A 22,427-nucleotide genomic window follows, 5' to 3' on the forward strand; every position below is an offset into this window, starting at 1 on the left:
ATTTCTTAAAAATAGTTACGAACATCTATATTAGAATGATTGCAGAGGTCAGATAAATGGGAAATGAACATTTTTAGTAACTGCTGCTGTATCTTTGTGATAATTACATTAACACAGTTCCAAACTAAAACATCTTTTTAAACCATAGCTTCTACGAATATTTTTGAAAATACTGTAATTCCCTAGTACACTTTGGATAACTTTTTTAATCTTAAGTAAATCCATTCTAGTACAATTAAAGACCAATACTTTAGCAGGATTCAAAAGAGGAAACAGACTTGTGTTGTGAGCTGAAATCAAATATCCACCACAAAAGCTCTTGCCAATTTTTGCCTACATAAGAGATTTAAATGTCACCATCTATGACACTCAGTGTGTACTGCTTATTAAATGTACACAACTTTCAAAGTTTGTTACAATGTAGAATATTACCTTTAGGGAAAATAATAAGTTCAGTCTTCCTTATGAATTAACAGGGGCGGCTCCAGACATTTTGCCGCTCCAAGCACGGCGGCATGCCGTGGGGGGCGCTCTGCCAGTTGCCGGTCCCGCGGCTCCGGTGGACCACTCCCTGTGGCATACCAACCCAAGCACGCGCTTGGCGTGCTGGGGCCTGGAGCCGCCTCTGTGAATTAATATATATTAATTTATTGAAATCTGATGCAAAATTAAACAAAGTCTGATCCTGCAAATTCTCTCTCATGGTTGTAGTTCTATTCACATGATTTCTATTTAAGTCAGTGGGAGTAATTATATAAAAAAGAGTTTGCAAACTGTAAACTTTTGGGGGCAAGGACCGTCTTTTTGTTATGTGTTTGTACATGGCTAGCTCAATGGGGCACCAATCCTGATGAAAGCTTTTAAGCACTACTAAAACAGAAATAATAATAGAACTGAACTCATCAATTATAAATTTGTTAGGGCAACTAGTGTGTCTTTTCTGTGGGCCCCATTTTGCAAACCATTTTTTCCTTGTGTGAGTAGTCCTTATTCATGTGACTAGTCCCACTGGCGTCAATAAAACTACTTGTATGAGTAAGGCTTTGGAGGATCTACGCCTATCTTTATAAAGCACCATGTTCAACTGCAAGTATTATAAGCAGCAAATATTAAATAAATGTTTTGGAATCAAAACATCTGCTGGTAGTGTATGTAAATACAGTGTTCAATGATGTAAAAGACAACATTTCGTACCAGACATGCCTGCTTAAAATAACTGTAATCATTGGAAAATCGCACACTCATGGTTGCTTCCCTTCCCATTCCATATTTTACACACACACGCACACATATAATCCCATATCTATAATATGATGTGCTGTATCTCTGCCAAAAACTAACACTTTTCACAAACATCTGGATCTTTTTTACTATATTACATAGATATAATCAACTTCTCCAAGGTGAATTTTTAATAATTCAGATTATAAATAGTATATAGCATCTATCAAAAAGCTGTTGTTGGTTTATTGTTGTTGTCTTTGTCATTAGCATCATTATATCTTTCCCTTAAAAATATCTTTATATTAAAGCATTCATATAGTCATTTTCACGACCATTATTCATTTTCACGGAAAACTGAATTCATCTTATAAAGCAGCAGTAATCATTCCCCTCACTGATCAACTATTTCAGAGGGGAAAAGAATAATTTATCCAAGATTGTCACATAATTTTTCAAGTTCATTGATTGGATCTTTGCTGATCTAACATCCTTCAACTCCAAAGTACATCTGAAAAACATCAGCACACCCCTTTTCATCTAAAAAATGATAGAGCTGCCCCAGGTCCATATGATTTCCTCTGGCCCCATGTGCATCAAATACTTTTTCTTCAAAAGATGAGAATTTTCTTTGTTTCTGCATCTCAGCATGTGACCCATCCAGAGAAATATCCTCTCTGTGGCGAATTAAAATTCTCCGCCATGTTAATCTTCTGACTCTGAAAACAATTAGGGAAATATGAATCCATAAAATGTAGCACATTTTATAAAATGTTATGAAGCAGGTATTATGAAAGGAGAAAAATCAACAAATTTCAGTTATGTCGATACCTGGGATACACATTATAGCTCATTAGCCAATCAGTCAAACAAACATATACATACCTGCAAACATTCCTAGAACCAGAGCATTGTTTCTTTACACCCATACCTCAGAGAACAGTCAATAAAGTTGGGATTTAAATATAACTGCACACCTCCACCTTGTCTGTGCAAGGAATTTTCTTACCCTTTTTATTACTAAATGGGCAGAGCTGACCCAGGTATACACTACACGAAAATACAATACAAGCAATATAAAAAATATTAACGAGACTAGTAGTACAGCATACTGTTGCCACACAGCTGACGTAGAGCTGACGGGGGAGGCAAGAAGAAAAGCACTGCATGCATTAGTCAAAGAGAACCCCTTGCTGGCTAATTTATGGCCCTGATGGCTATAAGAAGTGGCAAAGGTGGGAGGTGTGTAAATGTATTGTGATAAAATATAAAACATATACTTTTCATAGACAAGATGTTGATTTTACCAGTACTACAATAGTTGCCCATCTTCTGACCAAATGTACAGAACCACAACATAACAAGCACCATAGTCTAACCACCAATGTTACTTAAAAACAAAATATAGTATATAAAAAGCAAACCTTGACCAGAATTCTTCACAAGTACTCTGTGGGCCTTCTACACAAATGACACCTGGTTTCCCAGGCATGCTAAACCCCGTCAGAGCGAGCTCCTTAGACCAATCAACTATATTCTTTCTTTTATGCTTGTTGTAGATGTGATGACTATAGATCCATAATCTAGTGAAAATGACATCTTCTGACTGTATAGTCCTCAATGTCGTCACTGAGGAAGATGAAAGCTCCTTATCGATATAAGCAGCTGCATGATCTTTAACCCATTCTCTTGCATTTAATACACAGACCTCACCACTGCAGTTTTGCTTCAAGTATGTTTTTAGATCTGTGTTCAGCTGAATCTGCTGTGATCGGCTTAATGATGGTGACCTAAGGAAAAAATATTAACACATCTTGTTAGACATTTTGATTTTCCTACCTTTTCAAAAAGATATGCTAAAAACCCTATTATGTTGTCAGTTTAGAATTGGTACATTTAAGTTTGTATTTCCTAAGAAAATCCCATTTTAGCCTTTAAAGGGCTAGCTGCAGATTTTATATATAGCATTATATAGCTGTAAATTTTAAACAGAAAAAGCCCAGATGAGAATTTATGATGGTCACTGCAGTAGTGTTCTGAGATATACAATGAAACAGAAACAAACAAAAATACTAAAAGAGAAATAATGCAGGTCAATGAGTAACAATATTCTGCCCAGGGGCGGCTCCAGGCCCCAGCATGCCAAGCGCTCTGCCGGTCGCCGGGAGGGTGGCAGGTGGCTCCGGTGGACCTCCCGCAGGCGTGCCTGCGGAGGGTCCGCTGGTCTCGTGGCTCCGGTGGACCTCCAAAGCCGCGGGACCTGTGAACTGCGAGACCACCGGACCCTCCGCAAGCACGCCTGAGGGAGGTCCACCGGAACCGCCTGCCACCCTCCTGGCAACCGGCAGAGTGCCCCCTGCAGCATGCCGCCGTGCGTGGGGCGGAGAAATGTCTAGAGCCACCCCTGATTCTGCCAAGCAGAAGGATGAGATTTATTAAACAACCTTTCACTTCTTAAGTCAGAACCAACTGGAAGCATTGTCATGATGGACTATGGCCCAGATCCTCAAAGATATTTAGGCACCTAACTCCCACTGAAATATCTTTGGGAATCTGAGTCTATGTTCCTTACTTGGACACTGGTCCTGTAAAATGATCAACGTTGGAAGACCATCACTGTGTCCACAGGAGCCACAATAATTTCACTGTACTGGGAGCTAGCACTCCTATTTTCTATTCTCAGCTCTGTCGCTGACCTGCTACATGACCCTGAGCAAGCCACCTTACCACTTTGCATCTCTGTTTCCCTTCCCACCCTTTGTCTGTCTTGTTTATTTAGACTGTGTGCTTTTTGGGGCTGTCTCTTGCTATTACGTTTGTACTGATCTAGTAAATTTTAGCTTTTAGATCCCTATCTAGAAATATGCAGTACCTGACAATAATTTCTGGTAGAACAGCTGGGTAGTTAAGTGGTAAAGCACAGGATAAAGAAAGCATTACCTAAAAAAAAAAAAAAAAAAAAAGGCATTAAAATCTGATCTGAAATGTCTTTTTTTTTCTTTCAAAAATATGGCTACATTACCATAGTGGCATCAGCAACCTCTTGTTTTACATTCAGTATAAACTGAACTTTTGAAGATGGGATCTCTGACGTCTTATTATCAATATAATGTTTTAGTTCTGCTACAGCCAGCTGATCAGTCACAATAAACTCATCTTCATCAGGAAACATACTAGAAAGTAGGTCTAACTCAGAAAGTTGTACTTCAGCTTCTTCCAGATTAGTCATTTTGGCCATGTTTTAGCTGTTTCCTAAATAAAGAAATTAGGAAAAAAATGAAAAGACAATTCTAATAGATAGAAGCACAAGTTTAAGGACCAATCATGCAACTCTTAAGTAATAATTCATTTAAGTAATCCCACCAAAATCAATGGGATCGCTCATAAGAGCTGGTCAGCTAAGGGTTTGCCGGATGGGGCCAATATAGAAATGGTGGCTGAAATCATGGCCTAATTAAATCAATGGGAACACTCATGACATCCCATTGATTTCAATAGGGCCAGGATTTCACCCTTTGTTTTCACTCAAATGTCTTTGGATTACACAGTGTGATATGTTTTGAATTTCATCATTTGTGTTGTTTTGGTATTTGCTGGATAAGGCTATGCTTAGGGGGTCTGTCCTTCCAACAATGTGGAGAAATTAGGCATATAGTGCCAATTTAAGCATCAAAGTGAAGAAAAGTGGTCAGAAAAGTGATTGTAGAAATGGTACATTCTTGCTCATTGGATCTGCTCACTGTACATTCAGACATATTTACTGTACTGACAAAATCTTCTACAAGATTTTGCTAATATTAGCTCTGCAGAGCCAATATAGACATGGGAGAGTGATGAATTTTATTATGTCTTACAACTTTACCAAATGGTTAACTAAATTCTAATTAGAAATTTTTTTTACAAGTGATGATGCATGAGCCAAAAGAACCTCTCTGGATTTTCAGACCCCATCATGGGATTTCCAGCACTGCCAGTAGTTATAATAAGCACTCCTAGGAGTGGAGGAGGCCCCATGCTAGAAAGAATAACAAATTACATTTTTTTAAATTTTAAAACACACCCCAAATCTAAAAAGTAGAACCATAGTCTATGCTAAGTCCACAGCAGTGCACTTGTAGCCGTGTCAGTCCCCAGATATTAAAGAGAGCAAGTGAGTGAGATCAAGTATCAGAGGTGTAACCATGTTAGTATGGACCTGTAAAAGCAGTGAAGAATCTTGTGCAGTGGATATTCACCTACAAAAACCTCATGCTCCAATATATCTGTTAGCCTACAATGTGCCACAGGACTCTTTGCTGGGTGAGATCAGATCTTTTATTGGACCAAACTTCTGCTGGTGAAAGAAAAAGGCTTTCTGAGCGACACAGAGCTCTTCTTCAGGGCTGGGGAACAGCCTCCAAGCCAGCAGCAAAACACAAGGGGGAACCGACTGGTTAGCATACGTAGTTAGAGCATTTTGTAGCGTCCATGGGCCACTCTACCCTGAGCGGTCCCTCAGCAAGACGCTCTAACTACCCACGCGGAACAGTCGGTCCCACCGCGCGCGTAGCTGCGAGGCCGGGCGCACCCCCCGGGCCGGAAGAAGAGCTCCAGACAGAGGCGCTACCTCCCCCGCTGTTTAGGCAGCTGAGCTTTAAATCACCACGCCGGGCCCCCGGCCCGGCCGGGCCGCCAGCATCACACGCGGCGCAAAGCTACAGTGTCCCACGGGCTATCGACTCAACCCCGCCCGCCTACCTGCGCACGCGCACCTACCCCGCGCGGGGACTTATACAAGCCGCTCCGCTATAGCGCACGCGCGGCGGGATTTGCACTTCCTCATTCGCGGTCTCTCCCCGATTGAGCTCAACGCCCCTCCAGGTTCCCACGATGCAACGCGCCGGAAGTGATAAAGGGCCCTTCCCTCTAGCACTGGGGTAAGTCACTCTCAGCTCAGTCACCGGAAGAGGACGGAAGGCGTAAAACTATGCTGAGCTGGAAACATGTGTCGTAAATCAACTCGATTCACGACACTGGCCTATGAGGGGCTTAAGCCCAGTGAGTTCCTCTGGACTCCACCATGTTATTTACCCTCCCTTCCCCCAGTCTCTGAGTCACTTACTCGCCTGGTTTGAGCCGGCTGCTGTCCGCCCCCGGCCCGACTCGGCGCGGCTGGGGCTGTGGGACTTTCCTACTGGTTCTAGTCGGTGTCCGTAACTGATGGGAGGCGGGCTCGGATGAGGCTGACTAGCCAATCGGAGCCAGCGGGCTGCCCCCGAGTTGCCGGGCGAGGTGGGGTGCGCTGCACTTAGTGTGAGAGGAGCAGCAGCGCTGGTGGCAGGAGCTGGAAGACTCGGCGCTCAGCCCTCCACGCCGGCGGGTAGGCAGCCGGTGCGCCCGCGCCCTGGGGCGGGGAGGAGAAGGGGGGGCAGCTGCAGCAGCTGCCTTGTCCCGCGGTCCCTCGCGGCTGGGTGCTGGAGCAATGTGTGTAGTGGGGGTGCTCAGAGCATTGAATCAAACTGCAAACCCTGTATCTGATAGCAACCACTTACTTCAAGCAAGGGGTGCAATAGCACCCCCAGTTCCAGCCCCTGTGGCAGCGACGTCTCCTTGCGCTGAGAGTTTGCCTGTGGGAGGCTCAGGAGCCCTGGGTAGATATGGACCAAAGAACACGTGTTATGCTGCGTGACAGCGGAGGAGGGTGTGGGGGCACATTTTTCCAAGGGGATACATCTCCTGTGGAGGCGTGGCGGTGGTGGTGGGAGAAATGCTTAGAGAGAGAGAGGTTGCATACCTGGTACAGTGGTCACCACTTACACTGGACATTTGCTACCTGCTGGTACCCAAGACTGTGTAGGTATCAGAGATATGTCCTATTCCTAGTGTACTAGACTCTGCAAAGCTGGGGTAAACAGCTTCTAAAAATCGTGCTCCTGTGTCAATGTCCTATTCCCATTCTACAGCAGGTGTATTTTAAAGGATTTCAATTGCCTTAACAAACTTGGGTCTAAATCACACCCTTTAATACTACATAAATAATATTTTGTAACTAAGTAGCATTGAGGAGATTCTGTCTGACTCATCTACCTAGCCACAACATGTATTTGTTTAATACTTACCTATTCTCAGCTGCCTTCTCTGTTCTGTTGGCAAGATAAGGGTTCAACCTGGACAAGGCTAGAAATGCACTACTGTGATTTAACTAAAGGTTGACAATTGCAACTTTTTTTTTGAGTGTGCAACTAATTCCTTTTCCAAATCTATAATTTATTTGTCTTAACTTTCAGAGTGTTAAATTTGTCACACCCTCTAAAGTGCTACTTTATGTTTCACATAAACGAATGTAGTATGCACCCCAATCTGGGTCTGTGCTGGTTATGTAATATGTATATATCTTATTAACCTTGTAACCGACACTTGGAATCCCTCAAACCTGACCCTAGATGTACAGTACCTTCCTTCTTAACTTGTGTAAATTTGATTTTAAACAGTAACTTGAATATTTTTTATATCTTTACATCTGTTACTAAGTGGGTAAACTTGTCCTTTTGAGAATGTGGTTGGAATTCCTTTCTATGCCAAAGGTCTGATAGCTGACCTTTCTTTAGGGGGGGTGGGGAAGTCTCTGAATTAAGCTATTCTTGTGCTTTTTCTCATTATATACATTAAACCATACATATAGTACCTGATTATTTTTATGATGATGATTATTTAAGATCAGCATAAATGCACAGAGTTTGCTTAAGGCTCTGTCATGTTAGAGGCTGATGCCTTTCTAGGTCCCTTTCTAAGGATATACTCAAACAGTTGTTCCAAATTGCATTATTTACTAGATAGTTCTATGAATACAAAAACTGAAATCTCCCAGAATTGAAGAGACATCAATGCCATAAGAAATCTGAATCTCCAGTATATTGTCAAATGCTGCTAGAATAACAATTTATTTAATGTTGCTGAACAAGTCATAAAAAAAAGGAATTTCCAATAAATCAAAAGTAGAGAGTTCATTAAATAAGTAACTTCAGTATTTAAATATGATAAACTAATAATATGACAATTGCCTCCTAAAACTTTTGTGGCTGTACTCCCTTAAGGTGAACCATAAAAAGTGTAGGGAATTTTGCTGACAGTTTAGACCCCACTCTTACATGGACCTCTGTGCCCTTATGGAGTCCCATAGAGCTCAGATCTGGTTGCAGAAGTGGGGTCAAAATGTGCATTAGCTGTAATGTATGGAAATATTATGAATTCATGTCCCCTTGAAATTCAGCTAATTTAAAACTAGTTAATTTGTCTGATTGCTGCTACCTTTTGTATAACCTACAAGCAGAATCAAAATTTAGTTTTGAATTTAATATGTTTTTTTTTTCCCCATTAGGTTCTGTGTAAGGAAAACTACAAAGCACTAATATGGGAAAGAAGCGAGCAAAGGGAAAAAACATACAGGCTGATGATGAGTCTCAGGATATTTTGGGTATGTTTCATAACAAAATATTTTCAGAGAAACTGTAATACTATGGAAGAAATATTTCATTTGTCTTGAAAGCGAGGAACATTGAAAACCCATTAATAACCAGAAGACATTTACAGTAGTCACTTTTACTACTTTGAATATTTGATTGTAAAAAGTGAGTTTACCCAGCTGACCCTCAAGTTCTTTAGAAAATGTCAGTATTGCTTCTTAAACTTGGTAGGAAATCTTTAAAATGTCAGAAATTCAATGTTTACTTCATACAGGTCCAATCCTGAACATCTTTTCTCAACAGTCATTTCAATTCACATGGAAATGCCCCAGAATCCCATGAGATATTCATGGTATAAAGGGCCTGCAGAGCCAGGCCCTATATGTGTAATGGAAAGTAGTTACACATTCTTGATACATTTGTTTCATTTCTGGGTGGATCGGTATGCTAACAGTAAAAGGGTGTGAATTAAAATGCACAGTTATAAATGTGTATGGCATTTCGGAGAAATTATTATTCCTTGTATTCGCAGCATCTTACTCCATCTGGCTTTGGAAGTCAATGCTGCCTCAGTCTCCTCACTGCCATCAGTCTTCCATGAACTTACAGGCTACCATAACACATTTTTTGACCTTCTGGTCAAAAGTCCACCCCTCTTCCAGAGTAAAATGAAGTTCTGAACAAAATGAGCATAATCCTTCCTTTCAGCTTCATTACAGGATCCCAGCCCTGCTTCAAAGGTCTGTTTTCCCCAAGCTGTAGCTTTTCTTTTTGTATACTTTTCCACCAGGCTCCAAATAGTTCTTCAGTGCCCTTGTTTACCCCACTGGTGCAGGGTGTTTCCATGCACCTCTCTAAATAATGCCATAGGTGGGGACCAAGGCCCACTTTCCCTCCCTGTCCTATAGGTTTCCACCCCGGGACCCTAATGCCATAGGCTGTCTGCCCGGAATTCCAAACTACATTGTTTCTGTTTCCCAGGGCCACTTCCTATAGTGACCTCAACCTAGTCTCCTTTATAGTCTCTCTTTGGCCAGCTCTGATTCCCCGTCAGCTCTCCAGGAAGAAGTCATCTATGGGAAAGTCTTGTAGCCATCATCCTTTGAATCTCTCTCCTTGACTGAACTGGAGGCTTCTCTTCATATATTGTAGCCCTGTGGGTTACCTGACTGTCACTTGATCTCTGGGCCCTGAGCAGGGAGGTAGGCTAAACAGGCACATGTAAGGTTGCCCAACTCCCTAAAAGGTGCCAGATCACCTGTTATTTCTGTCTCATGGCCCAGAATGGAAGTTAACTTACAGAAAATACGTAACGCTGGAAGTTGTCAGTAACTTAACTTTTAGTTGCATTGACTATGCAAGACTTTTGAACAAAAAAATTATTTAATTTGGAATTGTTGTAGACAGACCAAAGACTACTGATGTTTTAATCTGTGCAGACAAACATCTATCCCAGGCTGTATTATTATTTAGCGTTTGTATTATGGTAGCAGCCTGAATCCCCAGTCAGTACCATAATTCCAATGTGTTAGGCACTCTACATCTAGCAAGACTGAGTCAGTGCCGTGAAGTTCTTACAGTCTAGGGCTATAATCCTTCCAACTGCTCCTAGGAAAGGAGAAAGATTTTAGAGCTATTATTAATTGACTTGAACAATTAAAAAAATTCCAATTTTATGAAAGGTACTAGAAAATAGTTTGAATTATACAGACATTTATGTAATTTTTTTTACAAGTTACTTAAATTCATTGGAAGAGTATGAGAGCAAAAGAAAGCACTATAAATATTAACTATGGATTTAGATGCTTTGTAAATAAAATTATTTCATTTAAGCAGCTTTACTGAAATATTTTTACTCTAGATTTTATACTAGAGATATTAAGCATTTGTTGTAAATATAAATTTAGAGCAAATAGGGAAACAAACTATGCTAAGCAGTATTAAGTACCTTAGTGACAGGCGTTTGTATAAAACCCACCACATATTTTTTCCAAACCTGTATCTATTTGGCTCTTAAAAAAATCTTTAAATGCATTGCTTCAGTTTACTGACTAACAGGTTATGCATAAACAGTGAGTTGTAAGCTCTTTGTACGTAAATTAAACCTCTTGTCATGTAAAAGGCAAAACCAATAGCTTCTCTTCACTCAAACCCCAGAAATAACCGACTAGAAATAAAAAAATCAAACTCAAACAATATCTATCTCACTAGCAAATACTAGCACTCGTTATATACTTATACAGCACTTTGGTATATTTAATCCTGCATCACTGTGGTGGGATGAACTAGATCAGGGTAGTCAATAGGACCGCAGGACAAATCTGGATCACCAGATGCTTTTGAACTGATCCCAAAATCTTTTTATTTACTTATTATAATTATTGTTGTTTATTTTATTATTTTCTCTGAAGTCTGGATCTTGATTATACCTTGACCAAGAAATTTGGACCTTGACAAAAAATAATTGACTACCTCTTGACTAGATGACCTTTCCTGGTCGCTTCCAGCCCTGTATTTCTATGGTTCTATGACTATATCGCTTCTTCCTATCAAAGACCATCATCTCATGCCACTGACTGTAGTTCTGGCAATATGGCATAAGCAATCTGTCAAGCCTTTAGGAAGTTATAGATCAAAACCAATACCTTATACTTCATTTGGAATCTAACAGGCAAACAGTGAAGATCCTGGTTCCTTATGCTTCTGCTGAAAGAAGCCTCTAAGGTTACTTATACACTTAAAACTGTTACTATACTCACTACAGCAACAGGATCGGTTCTCCTATTGCTGTAGATAATCCGCCTCACCAAGAATCAGTACCTGGGTCAAAGAATTCTTCTGTCGACTAAGTGCTGTCTGCACTGGCAGTTAGATTGGCATAGCTGTCTCTCTCAATGGTGTGGATTCTTCACTTCCCTGAGAAACATAGCTGTGCCAATGTAAGTTTCCAGTGTAGACCAGTCCATAGTGGCCAACGTTCTGCATCAGCTTCAGTTTCTGGGTGGATTTAAGATATAGCTCTACGTAGAGAATGTGAAAAAATAATATCCTGCACAAATCTTTCTTAATTGAATTTAATGTCTTTAGGGTCTATTGTATTAAAAATCAAATTGTGTTATTGAGGGTGTGTGCAACTTCATATGTACTAATGTAATTCCTCCAGTTATTAGCCCTTTGACACAAACCCCCTGGAGAGGTGCGCATATACTAGCTCAAATTGGATTCTCTAGGGATCAACAGACAAAGGATTTTTGGATAAATAGTCTGGCTTTAAACTGGCTCAGGGCTTTCTTCCTGATCCAGAAAACAGACAGGACCCCTGGTCCATGGAAGGCCTCAATCCTTAGGGTAGGATTAGAAGGACTCGGACTGTTGAGGGCCCATATGACTGGGTACTAGTTTTGAACTGGGGTTGTTATGAACTTGTGATCATGGAACTTCTGATCCCTTTGTGGGGGTTTGAAGGACTGCTCCTGCCAGAGCATATGTTAGCATTGTCATGATCTCTGGTATGTTTGTTAGCATGCATGTACATTCTTTTAATATGTTTTCTCTGTAATGCTTTTACCCAAAGAATAAATAAGCTTGCATAGAAAGAGTTGTGTGACAATAATAATAATACAACAACTAGGGGTCACCAAATGAAATTAATAGGTAGCAGGTTTAAAACAAATAAAAGGAAGTTCTTCTTCACACAGCGCACAGTCAACTAGCGGAACTGCTTACCTGAGGAGGTTGTGAAGGCTGGGACTATAACAATGTTTAAAAGGGAACTGGATAAATTCATGGTGGCTAAGTCCATAAATGGCTATTAGCCAGGAAGGGTAAAGAATGGTGTCCCTAGCCTCTGTTCGTCAGAGGATGGAGATGGATGGCAGGAGAGAGATCACTTGATCATTGCCTGTTAGCTTCACTCCCTCTAGGGCACCTGGCATTGGCCACTGTCGGTAGACAGATACTGGGCTAGATGGACCTTTGGTCTGACCCGGTATGGCCGTTCTTATGTTCTTATGTACAATTTATAACTGTAGCAATTACATTGTGTATCGTCTCTGAGAAGAGAAGCTAAGCGGGTCTGCTTAGGTGGCCTGACTTTGTTGGTGAATTCACAGTATAATTAGGAAATTGTGCAGTCTGGAAATATCCTGGTGAGGACAGTGTGTGAGACGTCTCCACCCAAGTGAGGTGATGGCCAGGGGAGCTGGAAGCCTGAGAGTGAGAACCCTTGTTGAACTACTGAGGGGAAATACAGATACAGTTGCCTTGAATTGTGACAGAGCACAATGTAGTTATCTAGTCTTGAAATGACAAAGACATAGATTATGTTGGCTAGATCTGTATCCAGAAGAAATTTGACAGTCTTATTCAGTAAATGCTATTTGGTAATATTTGAGAAATAGCTGATAGTCCAACGATATCTCCAGATCGTGAACTCTTGTAATGAAGGATGGACACACACTCTTTGTCAAATCTTTGCCACAGCTTCCAATTACTTCCCCTAACCTGCCATTGTCTCCTTAACTATGAAAAGGCCACTTGAGCTCATGGGCCTGTCACCTTTTTTTATGACATATAGGAGTCTGTTTCCATGTTGACTACTTGGCAAAAATGTGACTTCCTCATTTTATCTCTGTACTTTCTGTTTCACAGAACCTGTGTGCAAGCACATTCGCAAGGGATTGGAACAAGGCCATGTGAGAAAGGCATTGCTGAATGTGGAGTGGAACATTTGTCAGGACTGCAAGACAGACAATCAGAGACAAGATAAATCTGAAGAGGAAGTAGATGAAAGCCCTTCAATATGGTTATGTCTAAAATGTGGCCATAGGGTATTTCTCTTTTTTAATGTTTTAATATTCAATGTTGCATAATGCAGTTAAGAAAGAGCTTCCAATTAACCCTCTAAATTTTAATTAAACTTGTAGCCAGATGTGGTGCTACACAAATTATTTAATATAGTTCAATCTGGCAAAAGGTGTCTGCTCTGAATTGCTACTGAAAGTATCTAGAAGCTTGGCACAAAGGCATTTAGCAGACTTAAGAACCAGACTCCATCGTGATGACTTCCACTTCTTGAAAGTCCAGATTATTTTGTTTGTAATAATATTTAATATTTCTATTAATATTTCTATTGCAGGATCTTATGGTATATTGTAGTAGTAATATGGCTTACTTAATTTAGAAACATGTATGCCTAATAGTTTTTTCATTTTTTAGGACTTAAAGTTGGGATTTTCAAAAGCACCTAAAGGAGTTAGGTGCCCAAATCCCATACTACTTGATAATTATTCTTTATCTAATTAGTACCTTTTCTCTGTAGGTATTCAGACTAATTACTTTATTTGCTTAGCTAATAGTTAGGTATTTATTAAAATTTTGTTTATAGTCTGAATTTATTTTTTTTCACTTGATAGTCCATTGGGTTTTGTGACACTTCTGGTTGTCAATGTTATAGGGCTGTGGCAGAAATTCTCAAGAGCAGCATGCTTTAAAGCATTATACAACACCAAGATCAGAACCCCATTGTTTGGTTCTCAGTTTGGACAACTGGAGTGTGTGGTGAGTTTGTCAGGCAACAGTTATAAGTCATAACTGGAAGAAAATAAAAACTGGGGTGTGATTTATTTGTGTTTTGTTTGTAGACTTCTCAAAATAATACACTGAAACTTTCAGGATATTTCCATACAAAAAACTTTTAACTTAGAGTTACGGTTGCTGAAATAATAAAATCTTTTAATACAGTGTTACCGAAAGACTGACACTGACTAGTTAGTAAATATTGTTAATGTTTAATACATTCACTTAATGATAGTACTGACGTGAAAAATTCATGTTCGCATTCCTTAATGCTGTCACTTGAGACACACACTTTCAGTCAGAGCATTACAAATATATGTATATCTTAGGCTACGTAATGTAATTAGTGATAAATGTTAAATCTTTCAGTCTTGTTAGAAATTAAGTTTTAATGGTCATACTGTAATTGTGCTTTTTACGTAAAGTTGCTGAGGTGATTTATACAATAACTCTAAATTAAATATTTTGTGTGTGTAAATTTCCTTCTTTTAAAAGATAGGAATATTGCACCTAGTTTATGAAGATTTTTATTACATCAGGCTTTCTGGTGTAAAAACAACTGACTTTATGAAGAATTTAAAACTGATTGGTGCAATACAGTATTTCACTGTAAAGTGGATGTTTAAAACTGAAAGCCAAAAATAGATCTTCAAATCTCTTGATGTGATTAATATACAAAGGAGATGCTAAAATCTTAGATTAATCGCTTATACAGTATATAAAAAGAACTTTGCAATCGCTCTCCTCCATTCAAAACTTTTTAGCTGATACAGAGACAATGAAGAGGATGATGCCTTTTTAAGTTTTTGTCATGTGTTGCCCATTAAAATGGTGATTGTGAGCCTGTTTAAAAATTTACCAAGTTTTCAAAACAGTTGACAAAAAAATAGATTCCTAAGTAGGTTGGATGAAAGATTGGATATATATAGATATTCTTTCCATGCTTTATATTGGGGATTCTAGTGGGTTAGAAAAAAGAGTGTCGTCATAAACTTCCTCTGCTCCCAAAAATGGGAGTCAATCCACACTTTCTTGTAATCCTGAAATCTGCTAAATGCATTTGTGCCTAACACTTTAAAAATAAGTGTGCTTTATATATACTCGTTTAGGATGTTCAGTATGTCAAAGCAGTTCTGTTTGGTTACATATGTTAGTGCAAGTCTATACCAGGTAAGAAGACAGGTGGCTCCTCAAAGTCAGGGTTAGGATATGTTGACAGGACAGTGTGGGGAAGATTGCATTGTTCTCCCAATGCTATGTTTGCTCTGTGGATAAATAGAATATTTCCATTTACCAGTGTGGCTTTTCTCAGTAAAATTATGTGAAACATAGTGCAGTGATCTAGCGGTACACTTATTTGGTTTTTGTTCTCATAGAAATAAAAACACAACTGTATCAGCAATAAAAAAGGCAAATAAAACAAAACTATACATTAACAGGACAAACAGAATACACTTGTTCATATCTTATTCAAACTAAATATAACAAAAAAATGTTTGGATAGAATAAACTTCAACTTTCATATCTGTATCCACTAGTATTTGTAGTCATTTCCTTTGGGGCCTGAGTCTTTTTTTTCTTTTTTTTTTTTTTTTTTTTTTTAGGCAGAACTCTCATTGAATTTGAGTTTTGCATGAGTAAGGAATACAGGATGTCCATAAAGTCAACAGTTAGGGTTTATGCAATCCCCTCCTCTCATATCACTGCCACTCTTTTTCTTTAATGAAGGTAAATTGGTAACAAAAATTGTTTTTTAAATTCGTGTTTCAAGAAGATTGTTATAACATTATAGCATTTTCAGGTGTGTATAATGGAGTAGTTCAGAAATGACTCTAGGTGTTGTGATTTGATGCCATACAAATATAATTTTAACTCAGTTTTTTTTTTATTGCACTCTTTTGGCTTGTTTTTGGGAGACAGGTGCTACTTGTGTGATAATGAAGTCCCATATAATAGTTCAAATCGATTGGGCCAACTCGTGGATTGTGTTAGAAAACAAGCTTGTGTTGACACACCAAGTACAAGTAGGTAACTATAAGGTATATAGTACACTGAAAGCTCCTTGAGCCCAGCGGGCGCCGCTGTAAATCAAGACAATACAATATCAATTGTGGGGTTTAGATGTTCGGGAAGGGGGGTCAGGATTTCACCTATTGTTTCTAAACCTTTTCAAAAGGAAAATATGGGGACAGAAAAACTTCCTTATGGAATCAGAATGTTATTCTAAGAGTATGTGTCATGTGGATTCCACTGTAGGGGCACAAGGTGCACATGAGATGAGATTATGTGAAGAGTAGCATCCGTGCCTGTGCTGTGCATGTCCCCATGGGGGACCTCCCTGAGGTCATAAAGAGCAAGGTGACTGCAACTATATGTCAGTTCTCTTCTATTGCCCATAGCAGCAAGGAGTGTCTGCACCCTGTCCCTTAGTGGAATTTCCCCCTCCTTGCAATTTTTCAGTAGGTAGGGGAATTTCCCAGCAAATTCCCCCCGTTTTTTATTTAGTTCTTTTATTTTTTTTAAATTGAACTTCTCAGCACTTTGCACCATTACCTTAATCTAAATAGACAAATTCAAAGCTGACCCTCCTTATGCAGTATTCTACAGAGAGAAGGTGGTGTTGAGAGCTCATCCCAAATTTATTTCCATAGTTGTCAGATTTCCATTTTAAGTGGAAATCTATTAATCTCCCTGTTTTCTTTTCAAAACCCCATTCTTCTCCAGGGGATAAGAAACTTTACACCTTGGATGTTGTAGGTTCTTGCTATATTATCTTGATAGGCCAAAGCCCTTTGGGCAGTCTCCCTGTCTTTGTTGCCATAAATAGCACTTCTAAGGGGCAAGCCATTTCTTCCCAGTGAATATCTAAATAGATTGCCTAGTGTATTTCACCCTATCACATGCTACTACACCCCTTCCTCCAAATACCAAAGCTCATTCTTCTAGAGCACAGGCTCCCTTCTTTGCATGGATCCCCATTGACATTTGCAGGGCAGCTGCACAAAGTAATCCCATTGCTGTATTAAATACTATACCTTTGACATGGCCACAAGATCATACACCAAATTTTGAAGGCCACTGTTTAATTACTGGCAATTAGAACTCCAGAATGGGACACTGCTTATCGACCACCTAGAGTGGAATCCACTCGAGTCCTATTCAAAGAAAAAAAAGCCATTACTTGCCTTATAGTAACTGGTTCTTCTAGATGTCATGCTTGTGGATCCCAGACCTCTATTCATATTTTTTCAGAGTCCCCTTTACCTGAGATTTTGAATTAGCACGGAAACTGAGAGATGGTTGTGGCTGCTTTGCCCTTTATTTCCATGGTTGAGGGATGGGGAGGCACTGAGGCATTGCTATTCTAATTTTGTGCAAGGAGCATGCACATCTAAAATGGGATGACAGCATCTCTAAGAACTAGGTACTATAAGATAAGTAACCATTTTGTTTAGGTGATTATAACTGAATACAGCTTTCTCTGAATTAGTAATGTCAATCCATTTCCTAGCAGACAAGTTGTAAAAATCATCACAACTGTCAGTTTTAGCAGAAAAACTGAGGATTCAGTGGGCTCTATGACTGAACTCCACTTTCACCTCTAAAAGTCGTCCCTACAGATCAGAGATGAAGTGTGTTCCCTGGGCCATATTTTATCTGTCCTGTGAACTATGTGGCTGAAACCATAACTGAAGTGTTCCTATTAACGTTACTTTGTTTCAAATTACATTTGTAGCCTTAGTCCACACTAGTTAAGATTTGAATTCCACCTCTCTTCACTTTTCTGGGCAGTGAAATGTGTCAAATAATCTTTCCAATAGGTGAAGAACGGACAAGTAGCTCCACTGACTTCTGGGACAGACATCCTTAATTATGCTTATTGATGCATAAAAATTATTGCTAAAAAACAAGGCTAACATTTGTTAAGAAAACTGCAATTAGTGGATAAGAGTTAACATGATCCGAGAGAGATGTATTTGAGCAGCTCAACCAACATAACCAACTTAAAGTGACTGATCTTAGTTAACTAGGAATGAGAAGGCACAACATTTAAGGAATCCTGGAGACCTGATTTACAAGTAGGAAAATAATCTCCATTACTTTCAGTTTCCATACTAGTCTGAAATAGTGAGGCCAAATCCTGATCCTGCTGAAGTCAGTGGGAGCTTTGCCATTGGCTTTAATGGAATCAGGAATTTGCTCACGACCTCTAACTTGGTGTACAAAAGTGAGAAACATGGAGGGAATCTGGGTCCACTACATTCAGCAGGAACCTGAGTCATTGTGAGGGTGGTTGTTACGCTGAAGAAGACGATGCAGTCATATTGTATCTGAATGTCTTGCCTAGCGAGAGCCCCATCAAGAGAAGATTGTGGCAGCTATTTAGCAGGTGTTTTGGATGGGATTTGTACTCAACTTCCCCAGGAACTCCCTATTCAAACTACTTAGGAGCATCTTTCAGTGATACACATGAATTTCAGGAGAAGATCCTCAAGATACAGATGTCACTTAAATAAAAGCTCGCTCGCTCTCTAACACCATCTTTCTTGGTTATAAAAGCAAGTGGCATGAGAACACTTACTTACAGGAGAGTTCTGTTCCACATACTTCTTTGTAGGTTGTAGCTGCCGTTTCATGTGCAGCATGATCTTAGATGCTATAATGGTGGGTGCTGTAGAAAATGCTGTGGTAGAATGACTTTTGACTTCACAGATATGGAATTGCCACGAACACACATTAAATTTCAAGGTATATGTCTGTTAAATGACAGTATTCAACTGATGATTATATTAAACAGCACAGTTTAGTCTTGTTAAATTATGATGTGCAAGAAGTGACCTCAAAACCTAACATAGAAATGTTATATTTGAACTCTGACTCTTGAATGGCATGGGTTTAAAATTTAACCCTTGTAATTTTCTACTGCTGTCTTCAAAGGTGGAGCATTTTTCCAGGTCTGCTACAAAATATTATGTTTCCAACTCACCCCAGGTACCTAACATTTTTTCTTTTTTTGTATTTCAGTGTCAAAAGATCAAAAAAACAAAGAATTTGAAAATAAAAAAGTAGAAAAAGAAAACCAAAATGAGCAGGAGAAGGAAAAAAAGGAGGGCATGATCAAAGAAGACAATTCTTCAAATACCAATGCAGCAGTGACTGTGAAAGGACTTAGTAACTTGGGGAATACATGTTTCTTTAATGCTGTTATGCAGGTACACTAAATATTGTTGTAACCACTTCAGAGTGAGATTTTTAATGTTGTATTGTAGTAACCCCAAAAAGACCTAAAATAGATCAGGGCCTAATGTGGTAGGTGCTATAGAAGCATGCAGACATGATCCCTGCCCTAAAGAACTTGCAGTCTAATTGGAGACCAAACAGAACAAGTCAGTTGTAGAAGGTAAAAAATGAAAGGTTCAGGGAGGGGAACAGAGGGTGATGGTTAATGAAAGTATATGGGGTAAAATCAGTACTTGGTCCTGCTGGACTAGATGACCTTTCAAGGTCTCTTCCAGTTCTAGGAGATAGGTATATCTCCAATTACTATTAAGACCATATAGTTACTTAGGTTAGCTATTGAGCAACATGATTTTCAAATTATAAGACTGTTTTTTCTTAACTCTCCTATACCTGATGTCTACAGTACCTAGCTATCACCTGTAGGCAGCCCAGCAGAAATAGGTCTTGAGAGAAAGGTGATCTTCCTGTTCCACGTGGAAGCAAGTGGTCATTTGTGGGAGAAGCAGACAAATTGGCATTCAAGCCTAGTAGTGTGTAGTGTTTGGGAGAGAGGAACAACACAATAATAGCGGATAACTAAAGGGGAACAGGTGCAGAATTGTGAATGGTCCTCATGGTGAGAATGAGAAGCTTGAATTTGATAATGGTGAATAGGAGACCAAAACAGGGACACAGAAAGGTGGGGATGCGACCAGAACATCCTCTTGAATGGACTGGGAGTGGGGGGCGTGGGCAGAGGGAGTGTAATTTGTGTCAGTGAGGTCAGAAAGATGGTAGCAGTAGCAATGGAAGATGGCCTGAACTAGGGTTCTAGCAGTGTAACAATAACTTAATCCATAGCTGCTCTCCTACAGTGGTTTTCATTAGCATATCTCAAAGTGCCTTTCAGAGGGAAGTAAGCATTATTATCCCCATTTTATAACTAAGCCACAGATGCAAAGTGACTTACCCAAGGTCTTTCAGCAGTCTAGTGAAAGCGAGGAATAGAACCCAGGTCTCTTGTGTCCCAGTCCAATGCTCTAGCCAGTAAGCTATACTATCTTGCTCACTAGCCCACATTTGGAACTGTTATGAAGTGGGAGGATTTGGATACTGTCTGGATGTGTGAGGCGAGAGAGGCAGGAGTCAGATATGCCCCCCAGTTTACACACCTGAGTGACAAACAGAATGATGGTGCTGGAAGGACGTGGAGAGCTGGGCAGGGAGTTTTGGCCATAAGAAGTTAAAATGCTTAACGATAAATCTTGGAGGAGATGTGCAGAAACACGTTGGGAGTGGAAAGGCAGACTTGTGAGTGAGTGGTACAAACTGTTTGCTGTGTTATATTTATTACACTTTTATAATGACTCATCTGTTTTGCCTATAATAATATGAACTGTAGACTATAACTCAGGGTACAGAGATTAAGGAAATAACTGAAAATGGTTGGTGCTAACTCTTTCAAATGTTAAATGTTTTAAACAAGAAGTTGTTAATTAATATTCTTATAATACCTTTAGAGTTCTCAGTCAAAATAACCCCACTTTCTCAAACTTCCTACAGTTGTATCCAATGTGGTAGTTTGCACTCAGCTTCTAGGTGTTGAAGAATAATGTTGTAACCACTACGTTATGCACTGCATTCATTGCATCAGTAGTTGATTTTTCCTAATTACCAGACTTTAATTTGATTTTTTGATCTCTTGCAGAATTTATCACAGACACCAGTTCTGAGAGAGCTATTGAAGGAGGTTAAAATGCCTGGAACAACAGTTAACATTGAGCCACCGGAATTTTCAACAGTATGTACGCTGCAGTTTATAAAGTAATTTTTTAGGTACATTAAAAATCCAGTCAGTTGTTTTTTTGGGTTTTGAGGAAATTTTAAAGAAAAACATTAAGTCCTGTTTCTGTTAAAATCAATGGGAGTTTTGCTATTGACTTCATTGGAGTCAGAAATTCACTCAAGATGTACAGTTAAGTGGCAGACTTAATATTCTGAATATTGTAAATTCATAGAAGTATTTCCATTACAATGAAATTTCCATCACATTAAAAAAATTATTCTTGTAACTTTGGCATCGGTGAGGTCTGGTCAGATGCCACTTTCAATCAAATTTTAAAATATGCAAAGGAAAGGAAGGATAATCACAGGCCTTTGATGTGATCCTGCTATTCCTTCAGCCTGGGGACTCGGGAGCTTATACATTTTTAAAAATTAAAATGAAAGCTAAGGAAATCCCTGGAAACTTAACTTGGATAGTTTACATTTCATTAACTTGAGGGTATGTTTGGGTTATTTTGTGCATTGTAAAGCAGGAATAAACACAAAAAATGGCACCATTTAAAAAAAAATACGAGGAAAAATAGAACATTCAGATTTAAATTAAACAATAAATTATCCTTAGTGTGCTGAGTCTAAGGATACTGTGTAATGAAGAAATGTTCTCCAACCATTTCTGCCTTATGTAAACTTATTCCCTATCATTTCATTTAGAAAATCAGAGAATTAGGTTTTTACTAAATGTTGTTTTATAATGGATCGTATTTCAGGAAGTTAAAACAAATGTTCAGTTTTTCTAATATTGAGCTAATTTCAAATGAATCCATAGCTCTGACTGAATTAAGAATGCAAAACAAAACTTGATTTTTGTTTTTGTTGTTTAAAAAGGAACCTCTGGCGATAAAACTTGAGCAACCTGGGCCGCTTACATTAGCTATGTGCCAGTTCCTGTCAGAGATGCAAGAGACAAAAAAGGGAACTGTCACTCCTAAAGAACTCTTTGCTCAGGTTTGTAAAAAGTGAGTATCTGCACATAATGCATTGTAATAATGACTGAAAGAATATCGTTAACATTGGATTATATAGTAGTAGGGCAGTTTTTACTATTAACAAAAAATGTTTTCATTTGTCTCTCATTGTGCATGTGCCAGCAGAAGTTCAGATGGTATCTATAAACTTTTCAAA

General features: G+C 39.2%; 2 protein-coding genes across 13 annotated transcripts in view; one reads left to right on the top strand and one right to left on the bottom strand.

Annotated features, from left to right (window-relative positions):
* Positions 1–1,351: 1,351 nt before the first annotated feature.
* Positions 1,352–6,842, bottom strand: RWDD2B (RWD domain containing 2B). 6 transcript variants are annotated; one of them, XM_050961345.1, is made up of 5 exons: positions 6,753–6,842; positions 4,244–4,473; positions 4,094–4,161; positions 2,646–3,011; positions 1,352–1,940 (listed from the first exon to the last, which is right to left on the bottom strand). In XM_050961345.1, the coding sequence occupies exons 2-5, from the start codon at positions 4,457–4,459 to the stop codon at positions 1,706–1,708; spliced, it is 885 nt and encodes a 294-aa protein (XP_050817302.1). In that variant the 5' UTR covers positions 4,460–4,473; positions 6,753–6,842; the 3' UTR covers positions 1,352–1,705. The 6 variants fall into 6 exon arrangements, with proteins under 6 accessions (XP_050817302.1, XP_050817266.1, XP_050817275.1 ...); XM_050961309.1 differs by lacking the exon at positions 6,753–6,842 and adding an exon at positions 6,323–6,503; XM_050961318.1 differs by lacking the exon at positions 6,753–6,842 and adding an exon at positions 5,977–6,064.
* USP16 (ubiquitin specific peptidase 16) overlaps positions 6,494–22,427 on the top strand; it is a 31,685-nt gene continuing 15,751 nt past the window's right edge. The window contains exons 1-8 of one of the 7 annotated variants that reach the window (XM_050957696.1): positions 6,509–6,580; positions 8,579–8,674; positions 13,314–13,492; positions 14,119–14,222; positions 16,161–16,264; positions 19,266–19,453; positions 21,169–21,261; positions 22,131–22,261. In XM_050957696.1, coding sequence (XP_050813653.1) covers positions 8,611–8,674; positions 13,314–13,492; positions 14,119–14,222; positions 16,161–16,264; positions 19,266–19,453; positions 21,169–21,261; positions 22,131–22,261 — 863 coding nt within the window. In that variant the 5' untranslated portion in view covers positions 6,509–6,580; positions 8,579–8,610. Of the gene's footprint in view, positions 6,592–6,763; positions 6,852–8,578; positions 8,675–13,313; positions 13,493–14,118; positions 14,223–15,844; positions 15,969–16,160; positions 16,265–19,265; positions 19,454–21,168; positions 21,262–22,130; positions 22,262–22,427 lie in introns of those variants that run through there. The other 6 variants (XM_050957717.1, XM_050957707.1, XM_050957755.1 and 3 more) reach the window with 6 other exon arrangements.

Source organism: Gopherus flavomarginatus, chromosome 1, assembly GCF_025201925.1.
Source record: "Gopherus flavomarginatus isolate rGopFla2 chromosome 1, rGopFla2.mat.asm, whole genome shotgun sequence".
Lineage (NCBI taxonomy): Eukaryota > Metazoa > Chordata > Testudines > Testudinidae > Gopherus > Gopherus flavomarginatus.

Coding starts and splice junctions, on each gene's coding strand:
- RWDD2B (XM_050961345.1), bottom strand. CDS start 4,459: ATGGCCAAAATGACTAATCTGGAAGAAGCTGAAGTACAACTTTCTGAG. Junction 3,012..4,093: donor CTACCAGAAATTATTGTCAG/GTACTGCATATT, acceptor TTTTTTCCTTAG/GTCACCATCATTAAGCCGAT. Junction 1,941..2,645: donor TGTGAAGAATTCTGGTCAAG/GTTTGCTTTTTA, acceptor AATTGTTTTCAG/AGTCAGAAGATTAACATGGC.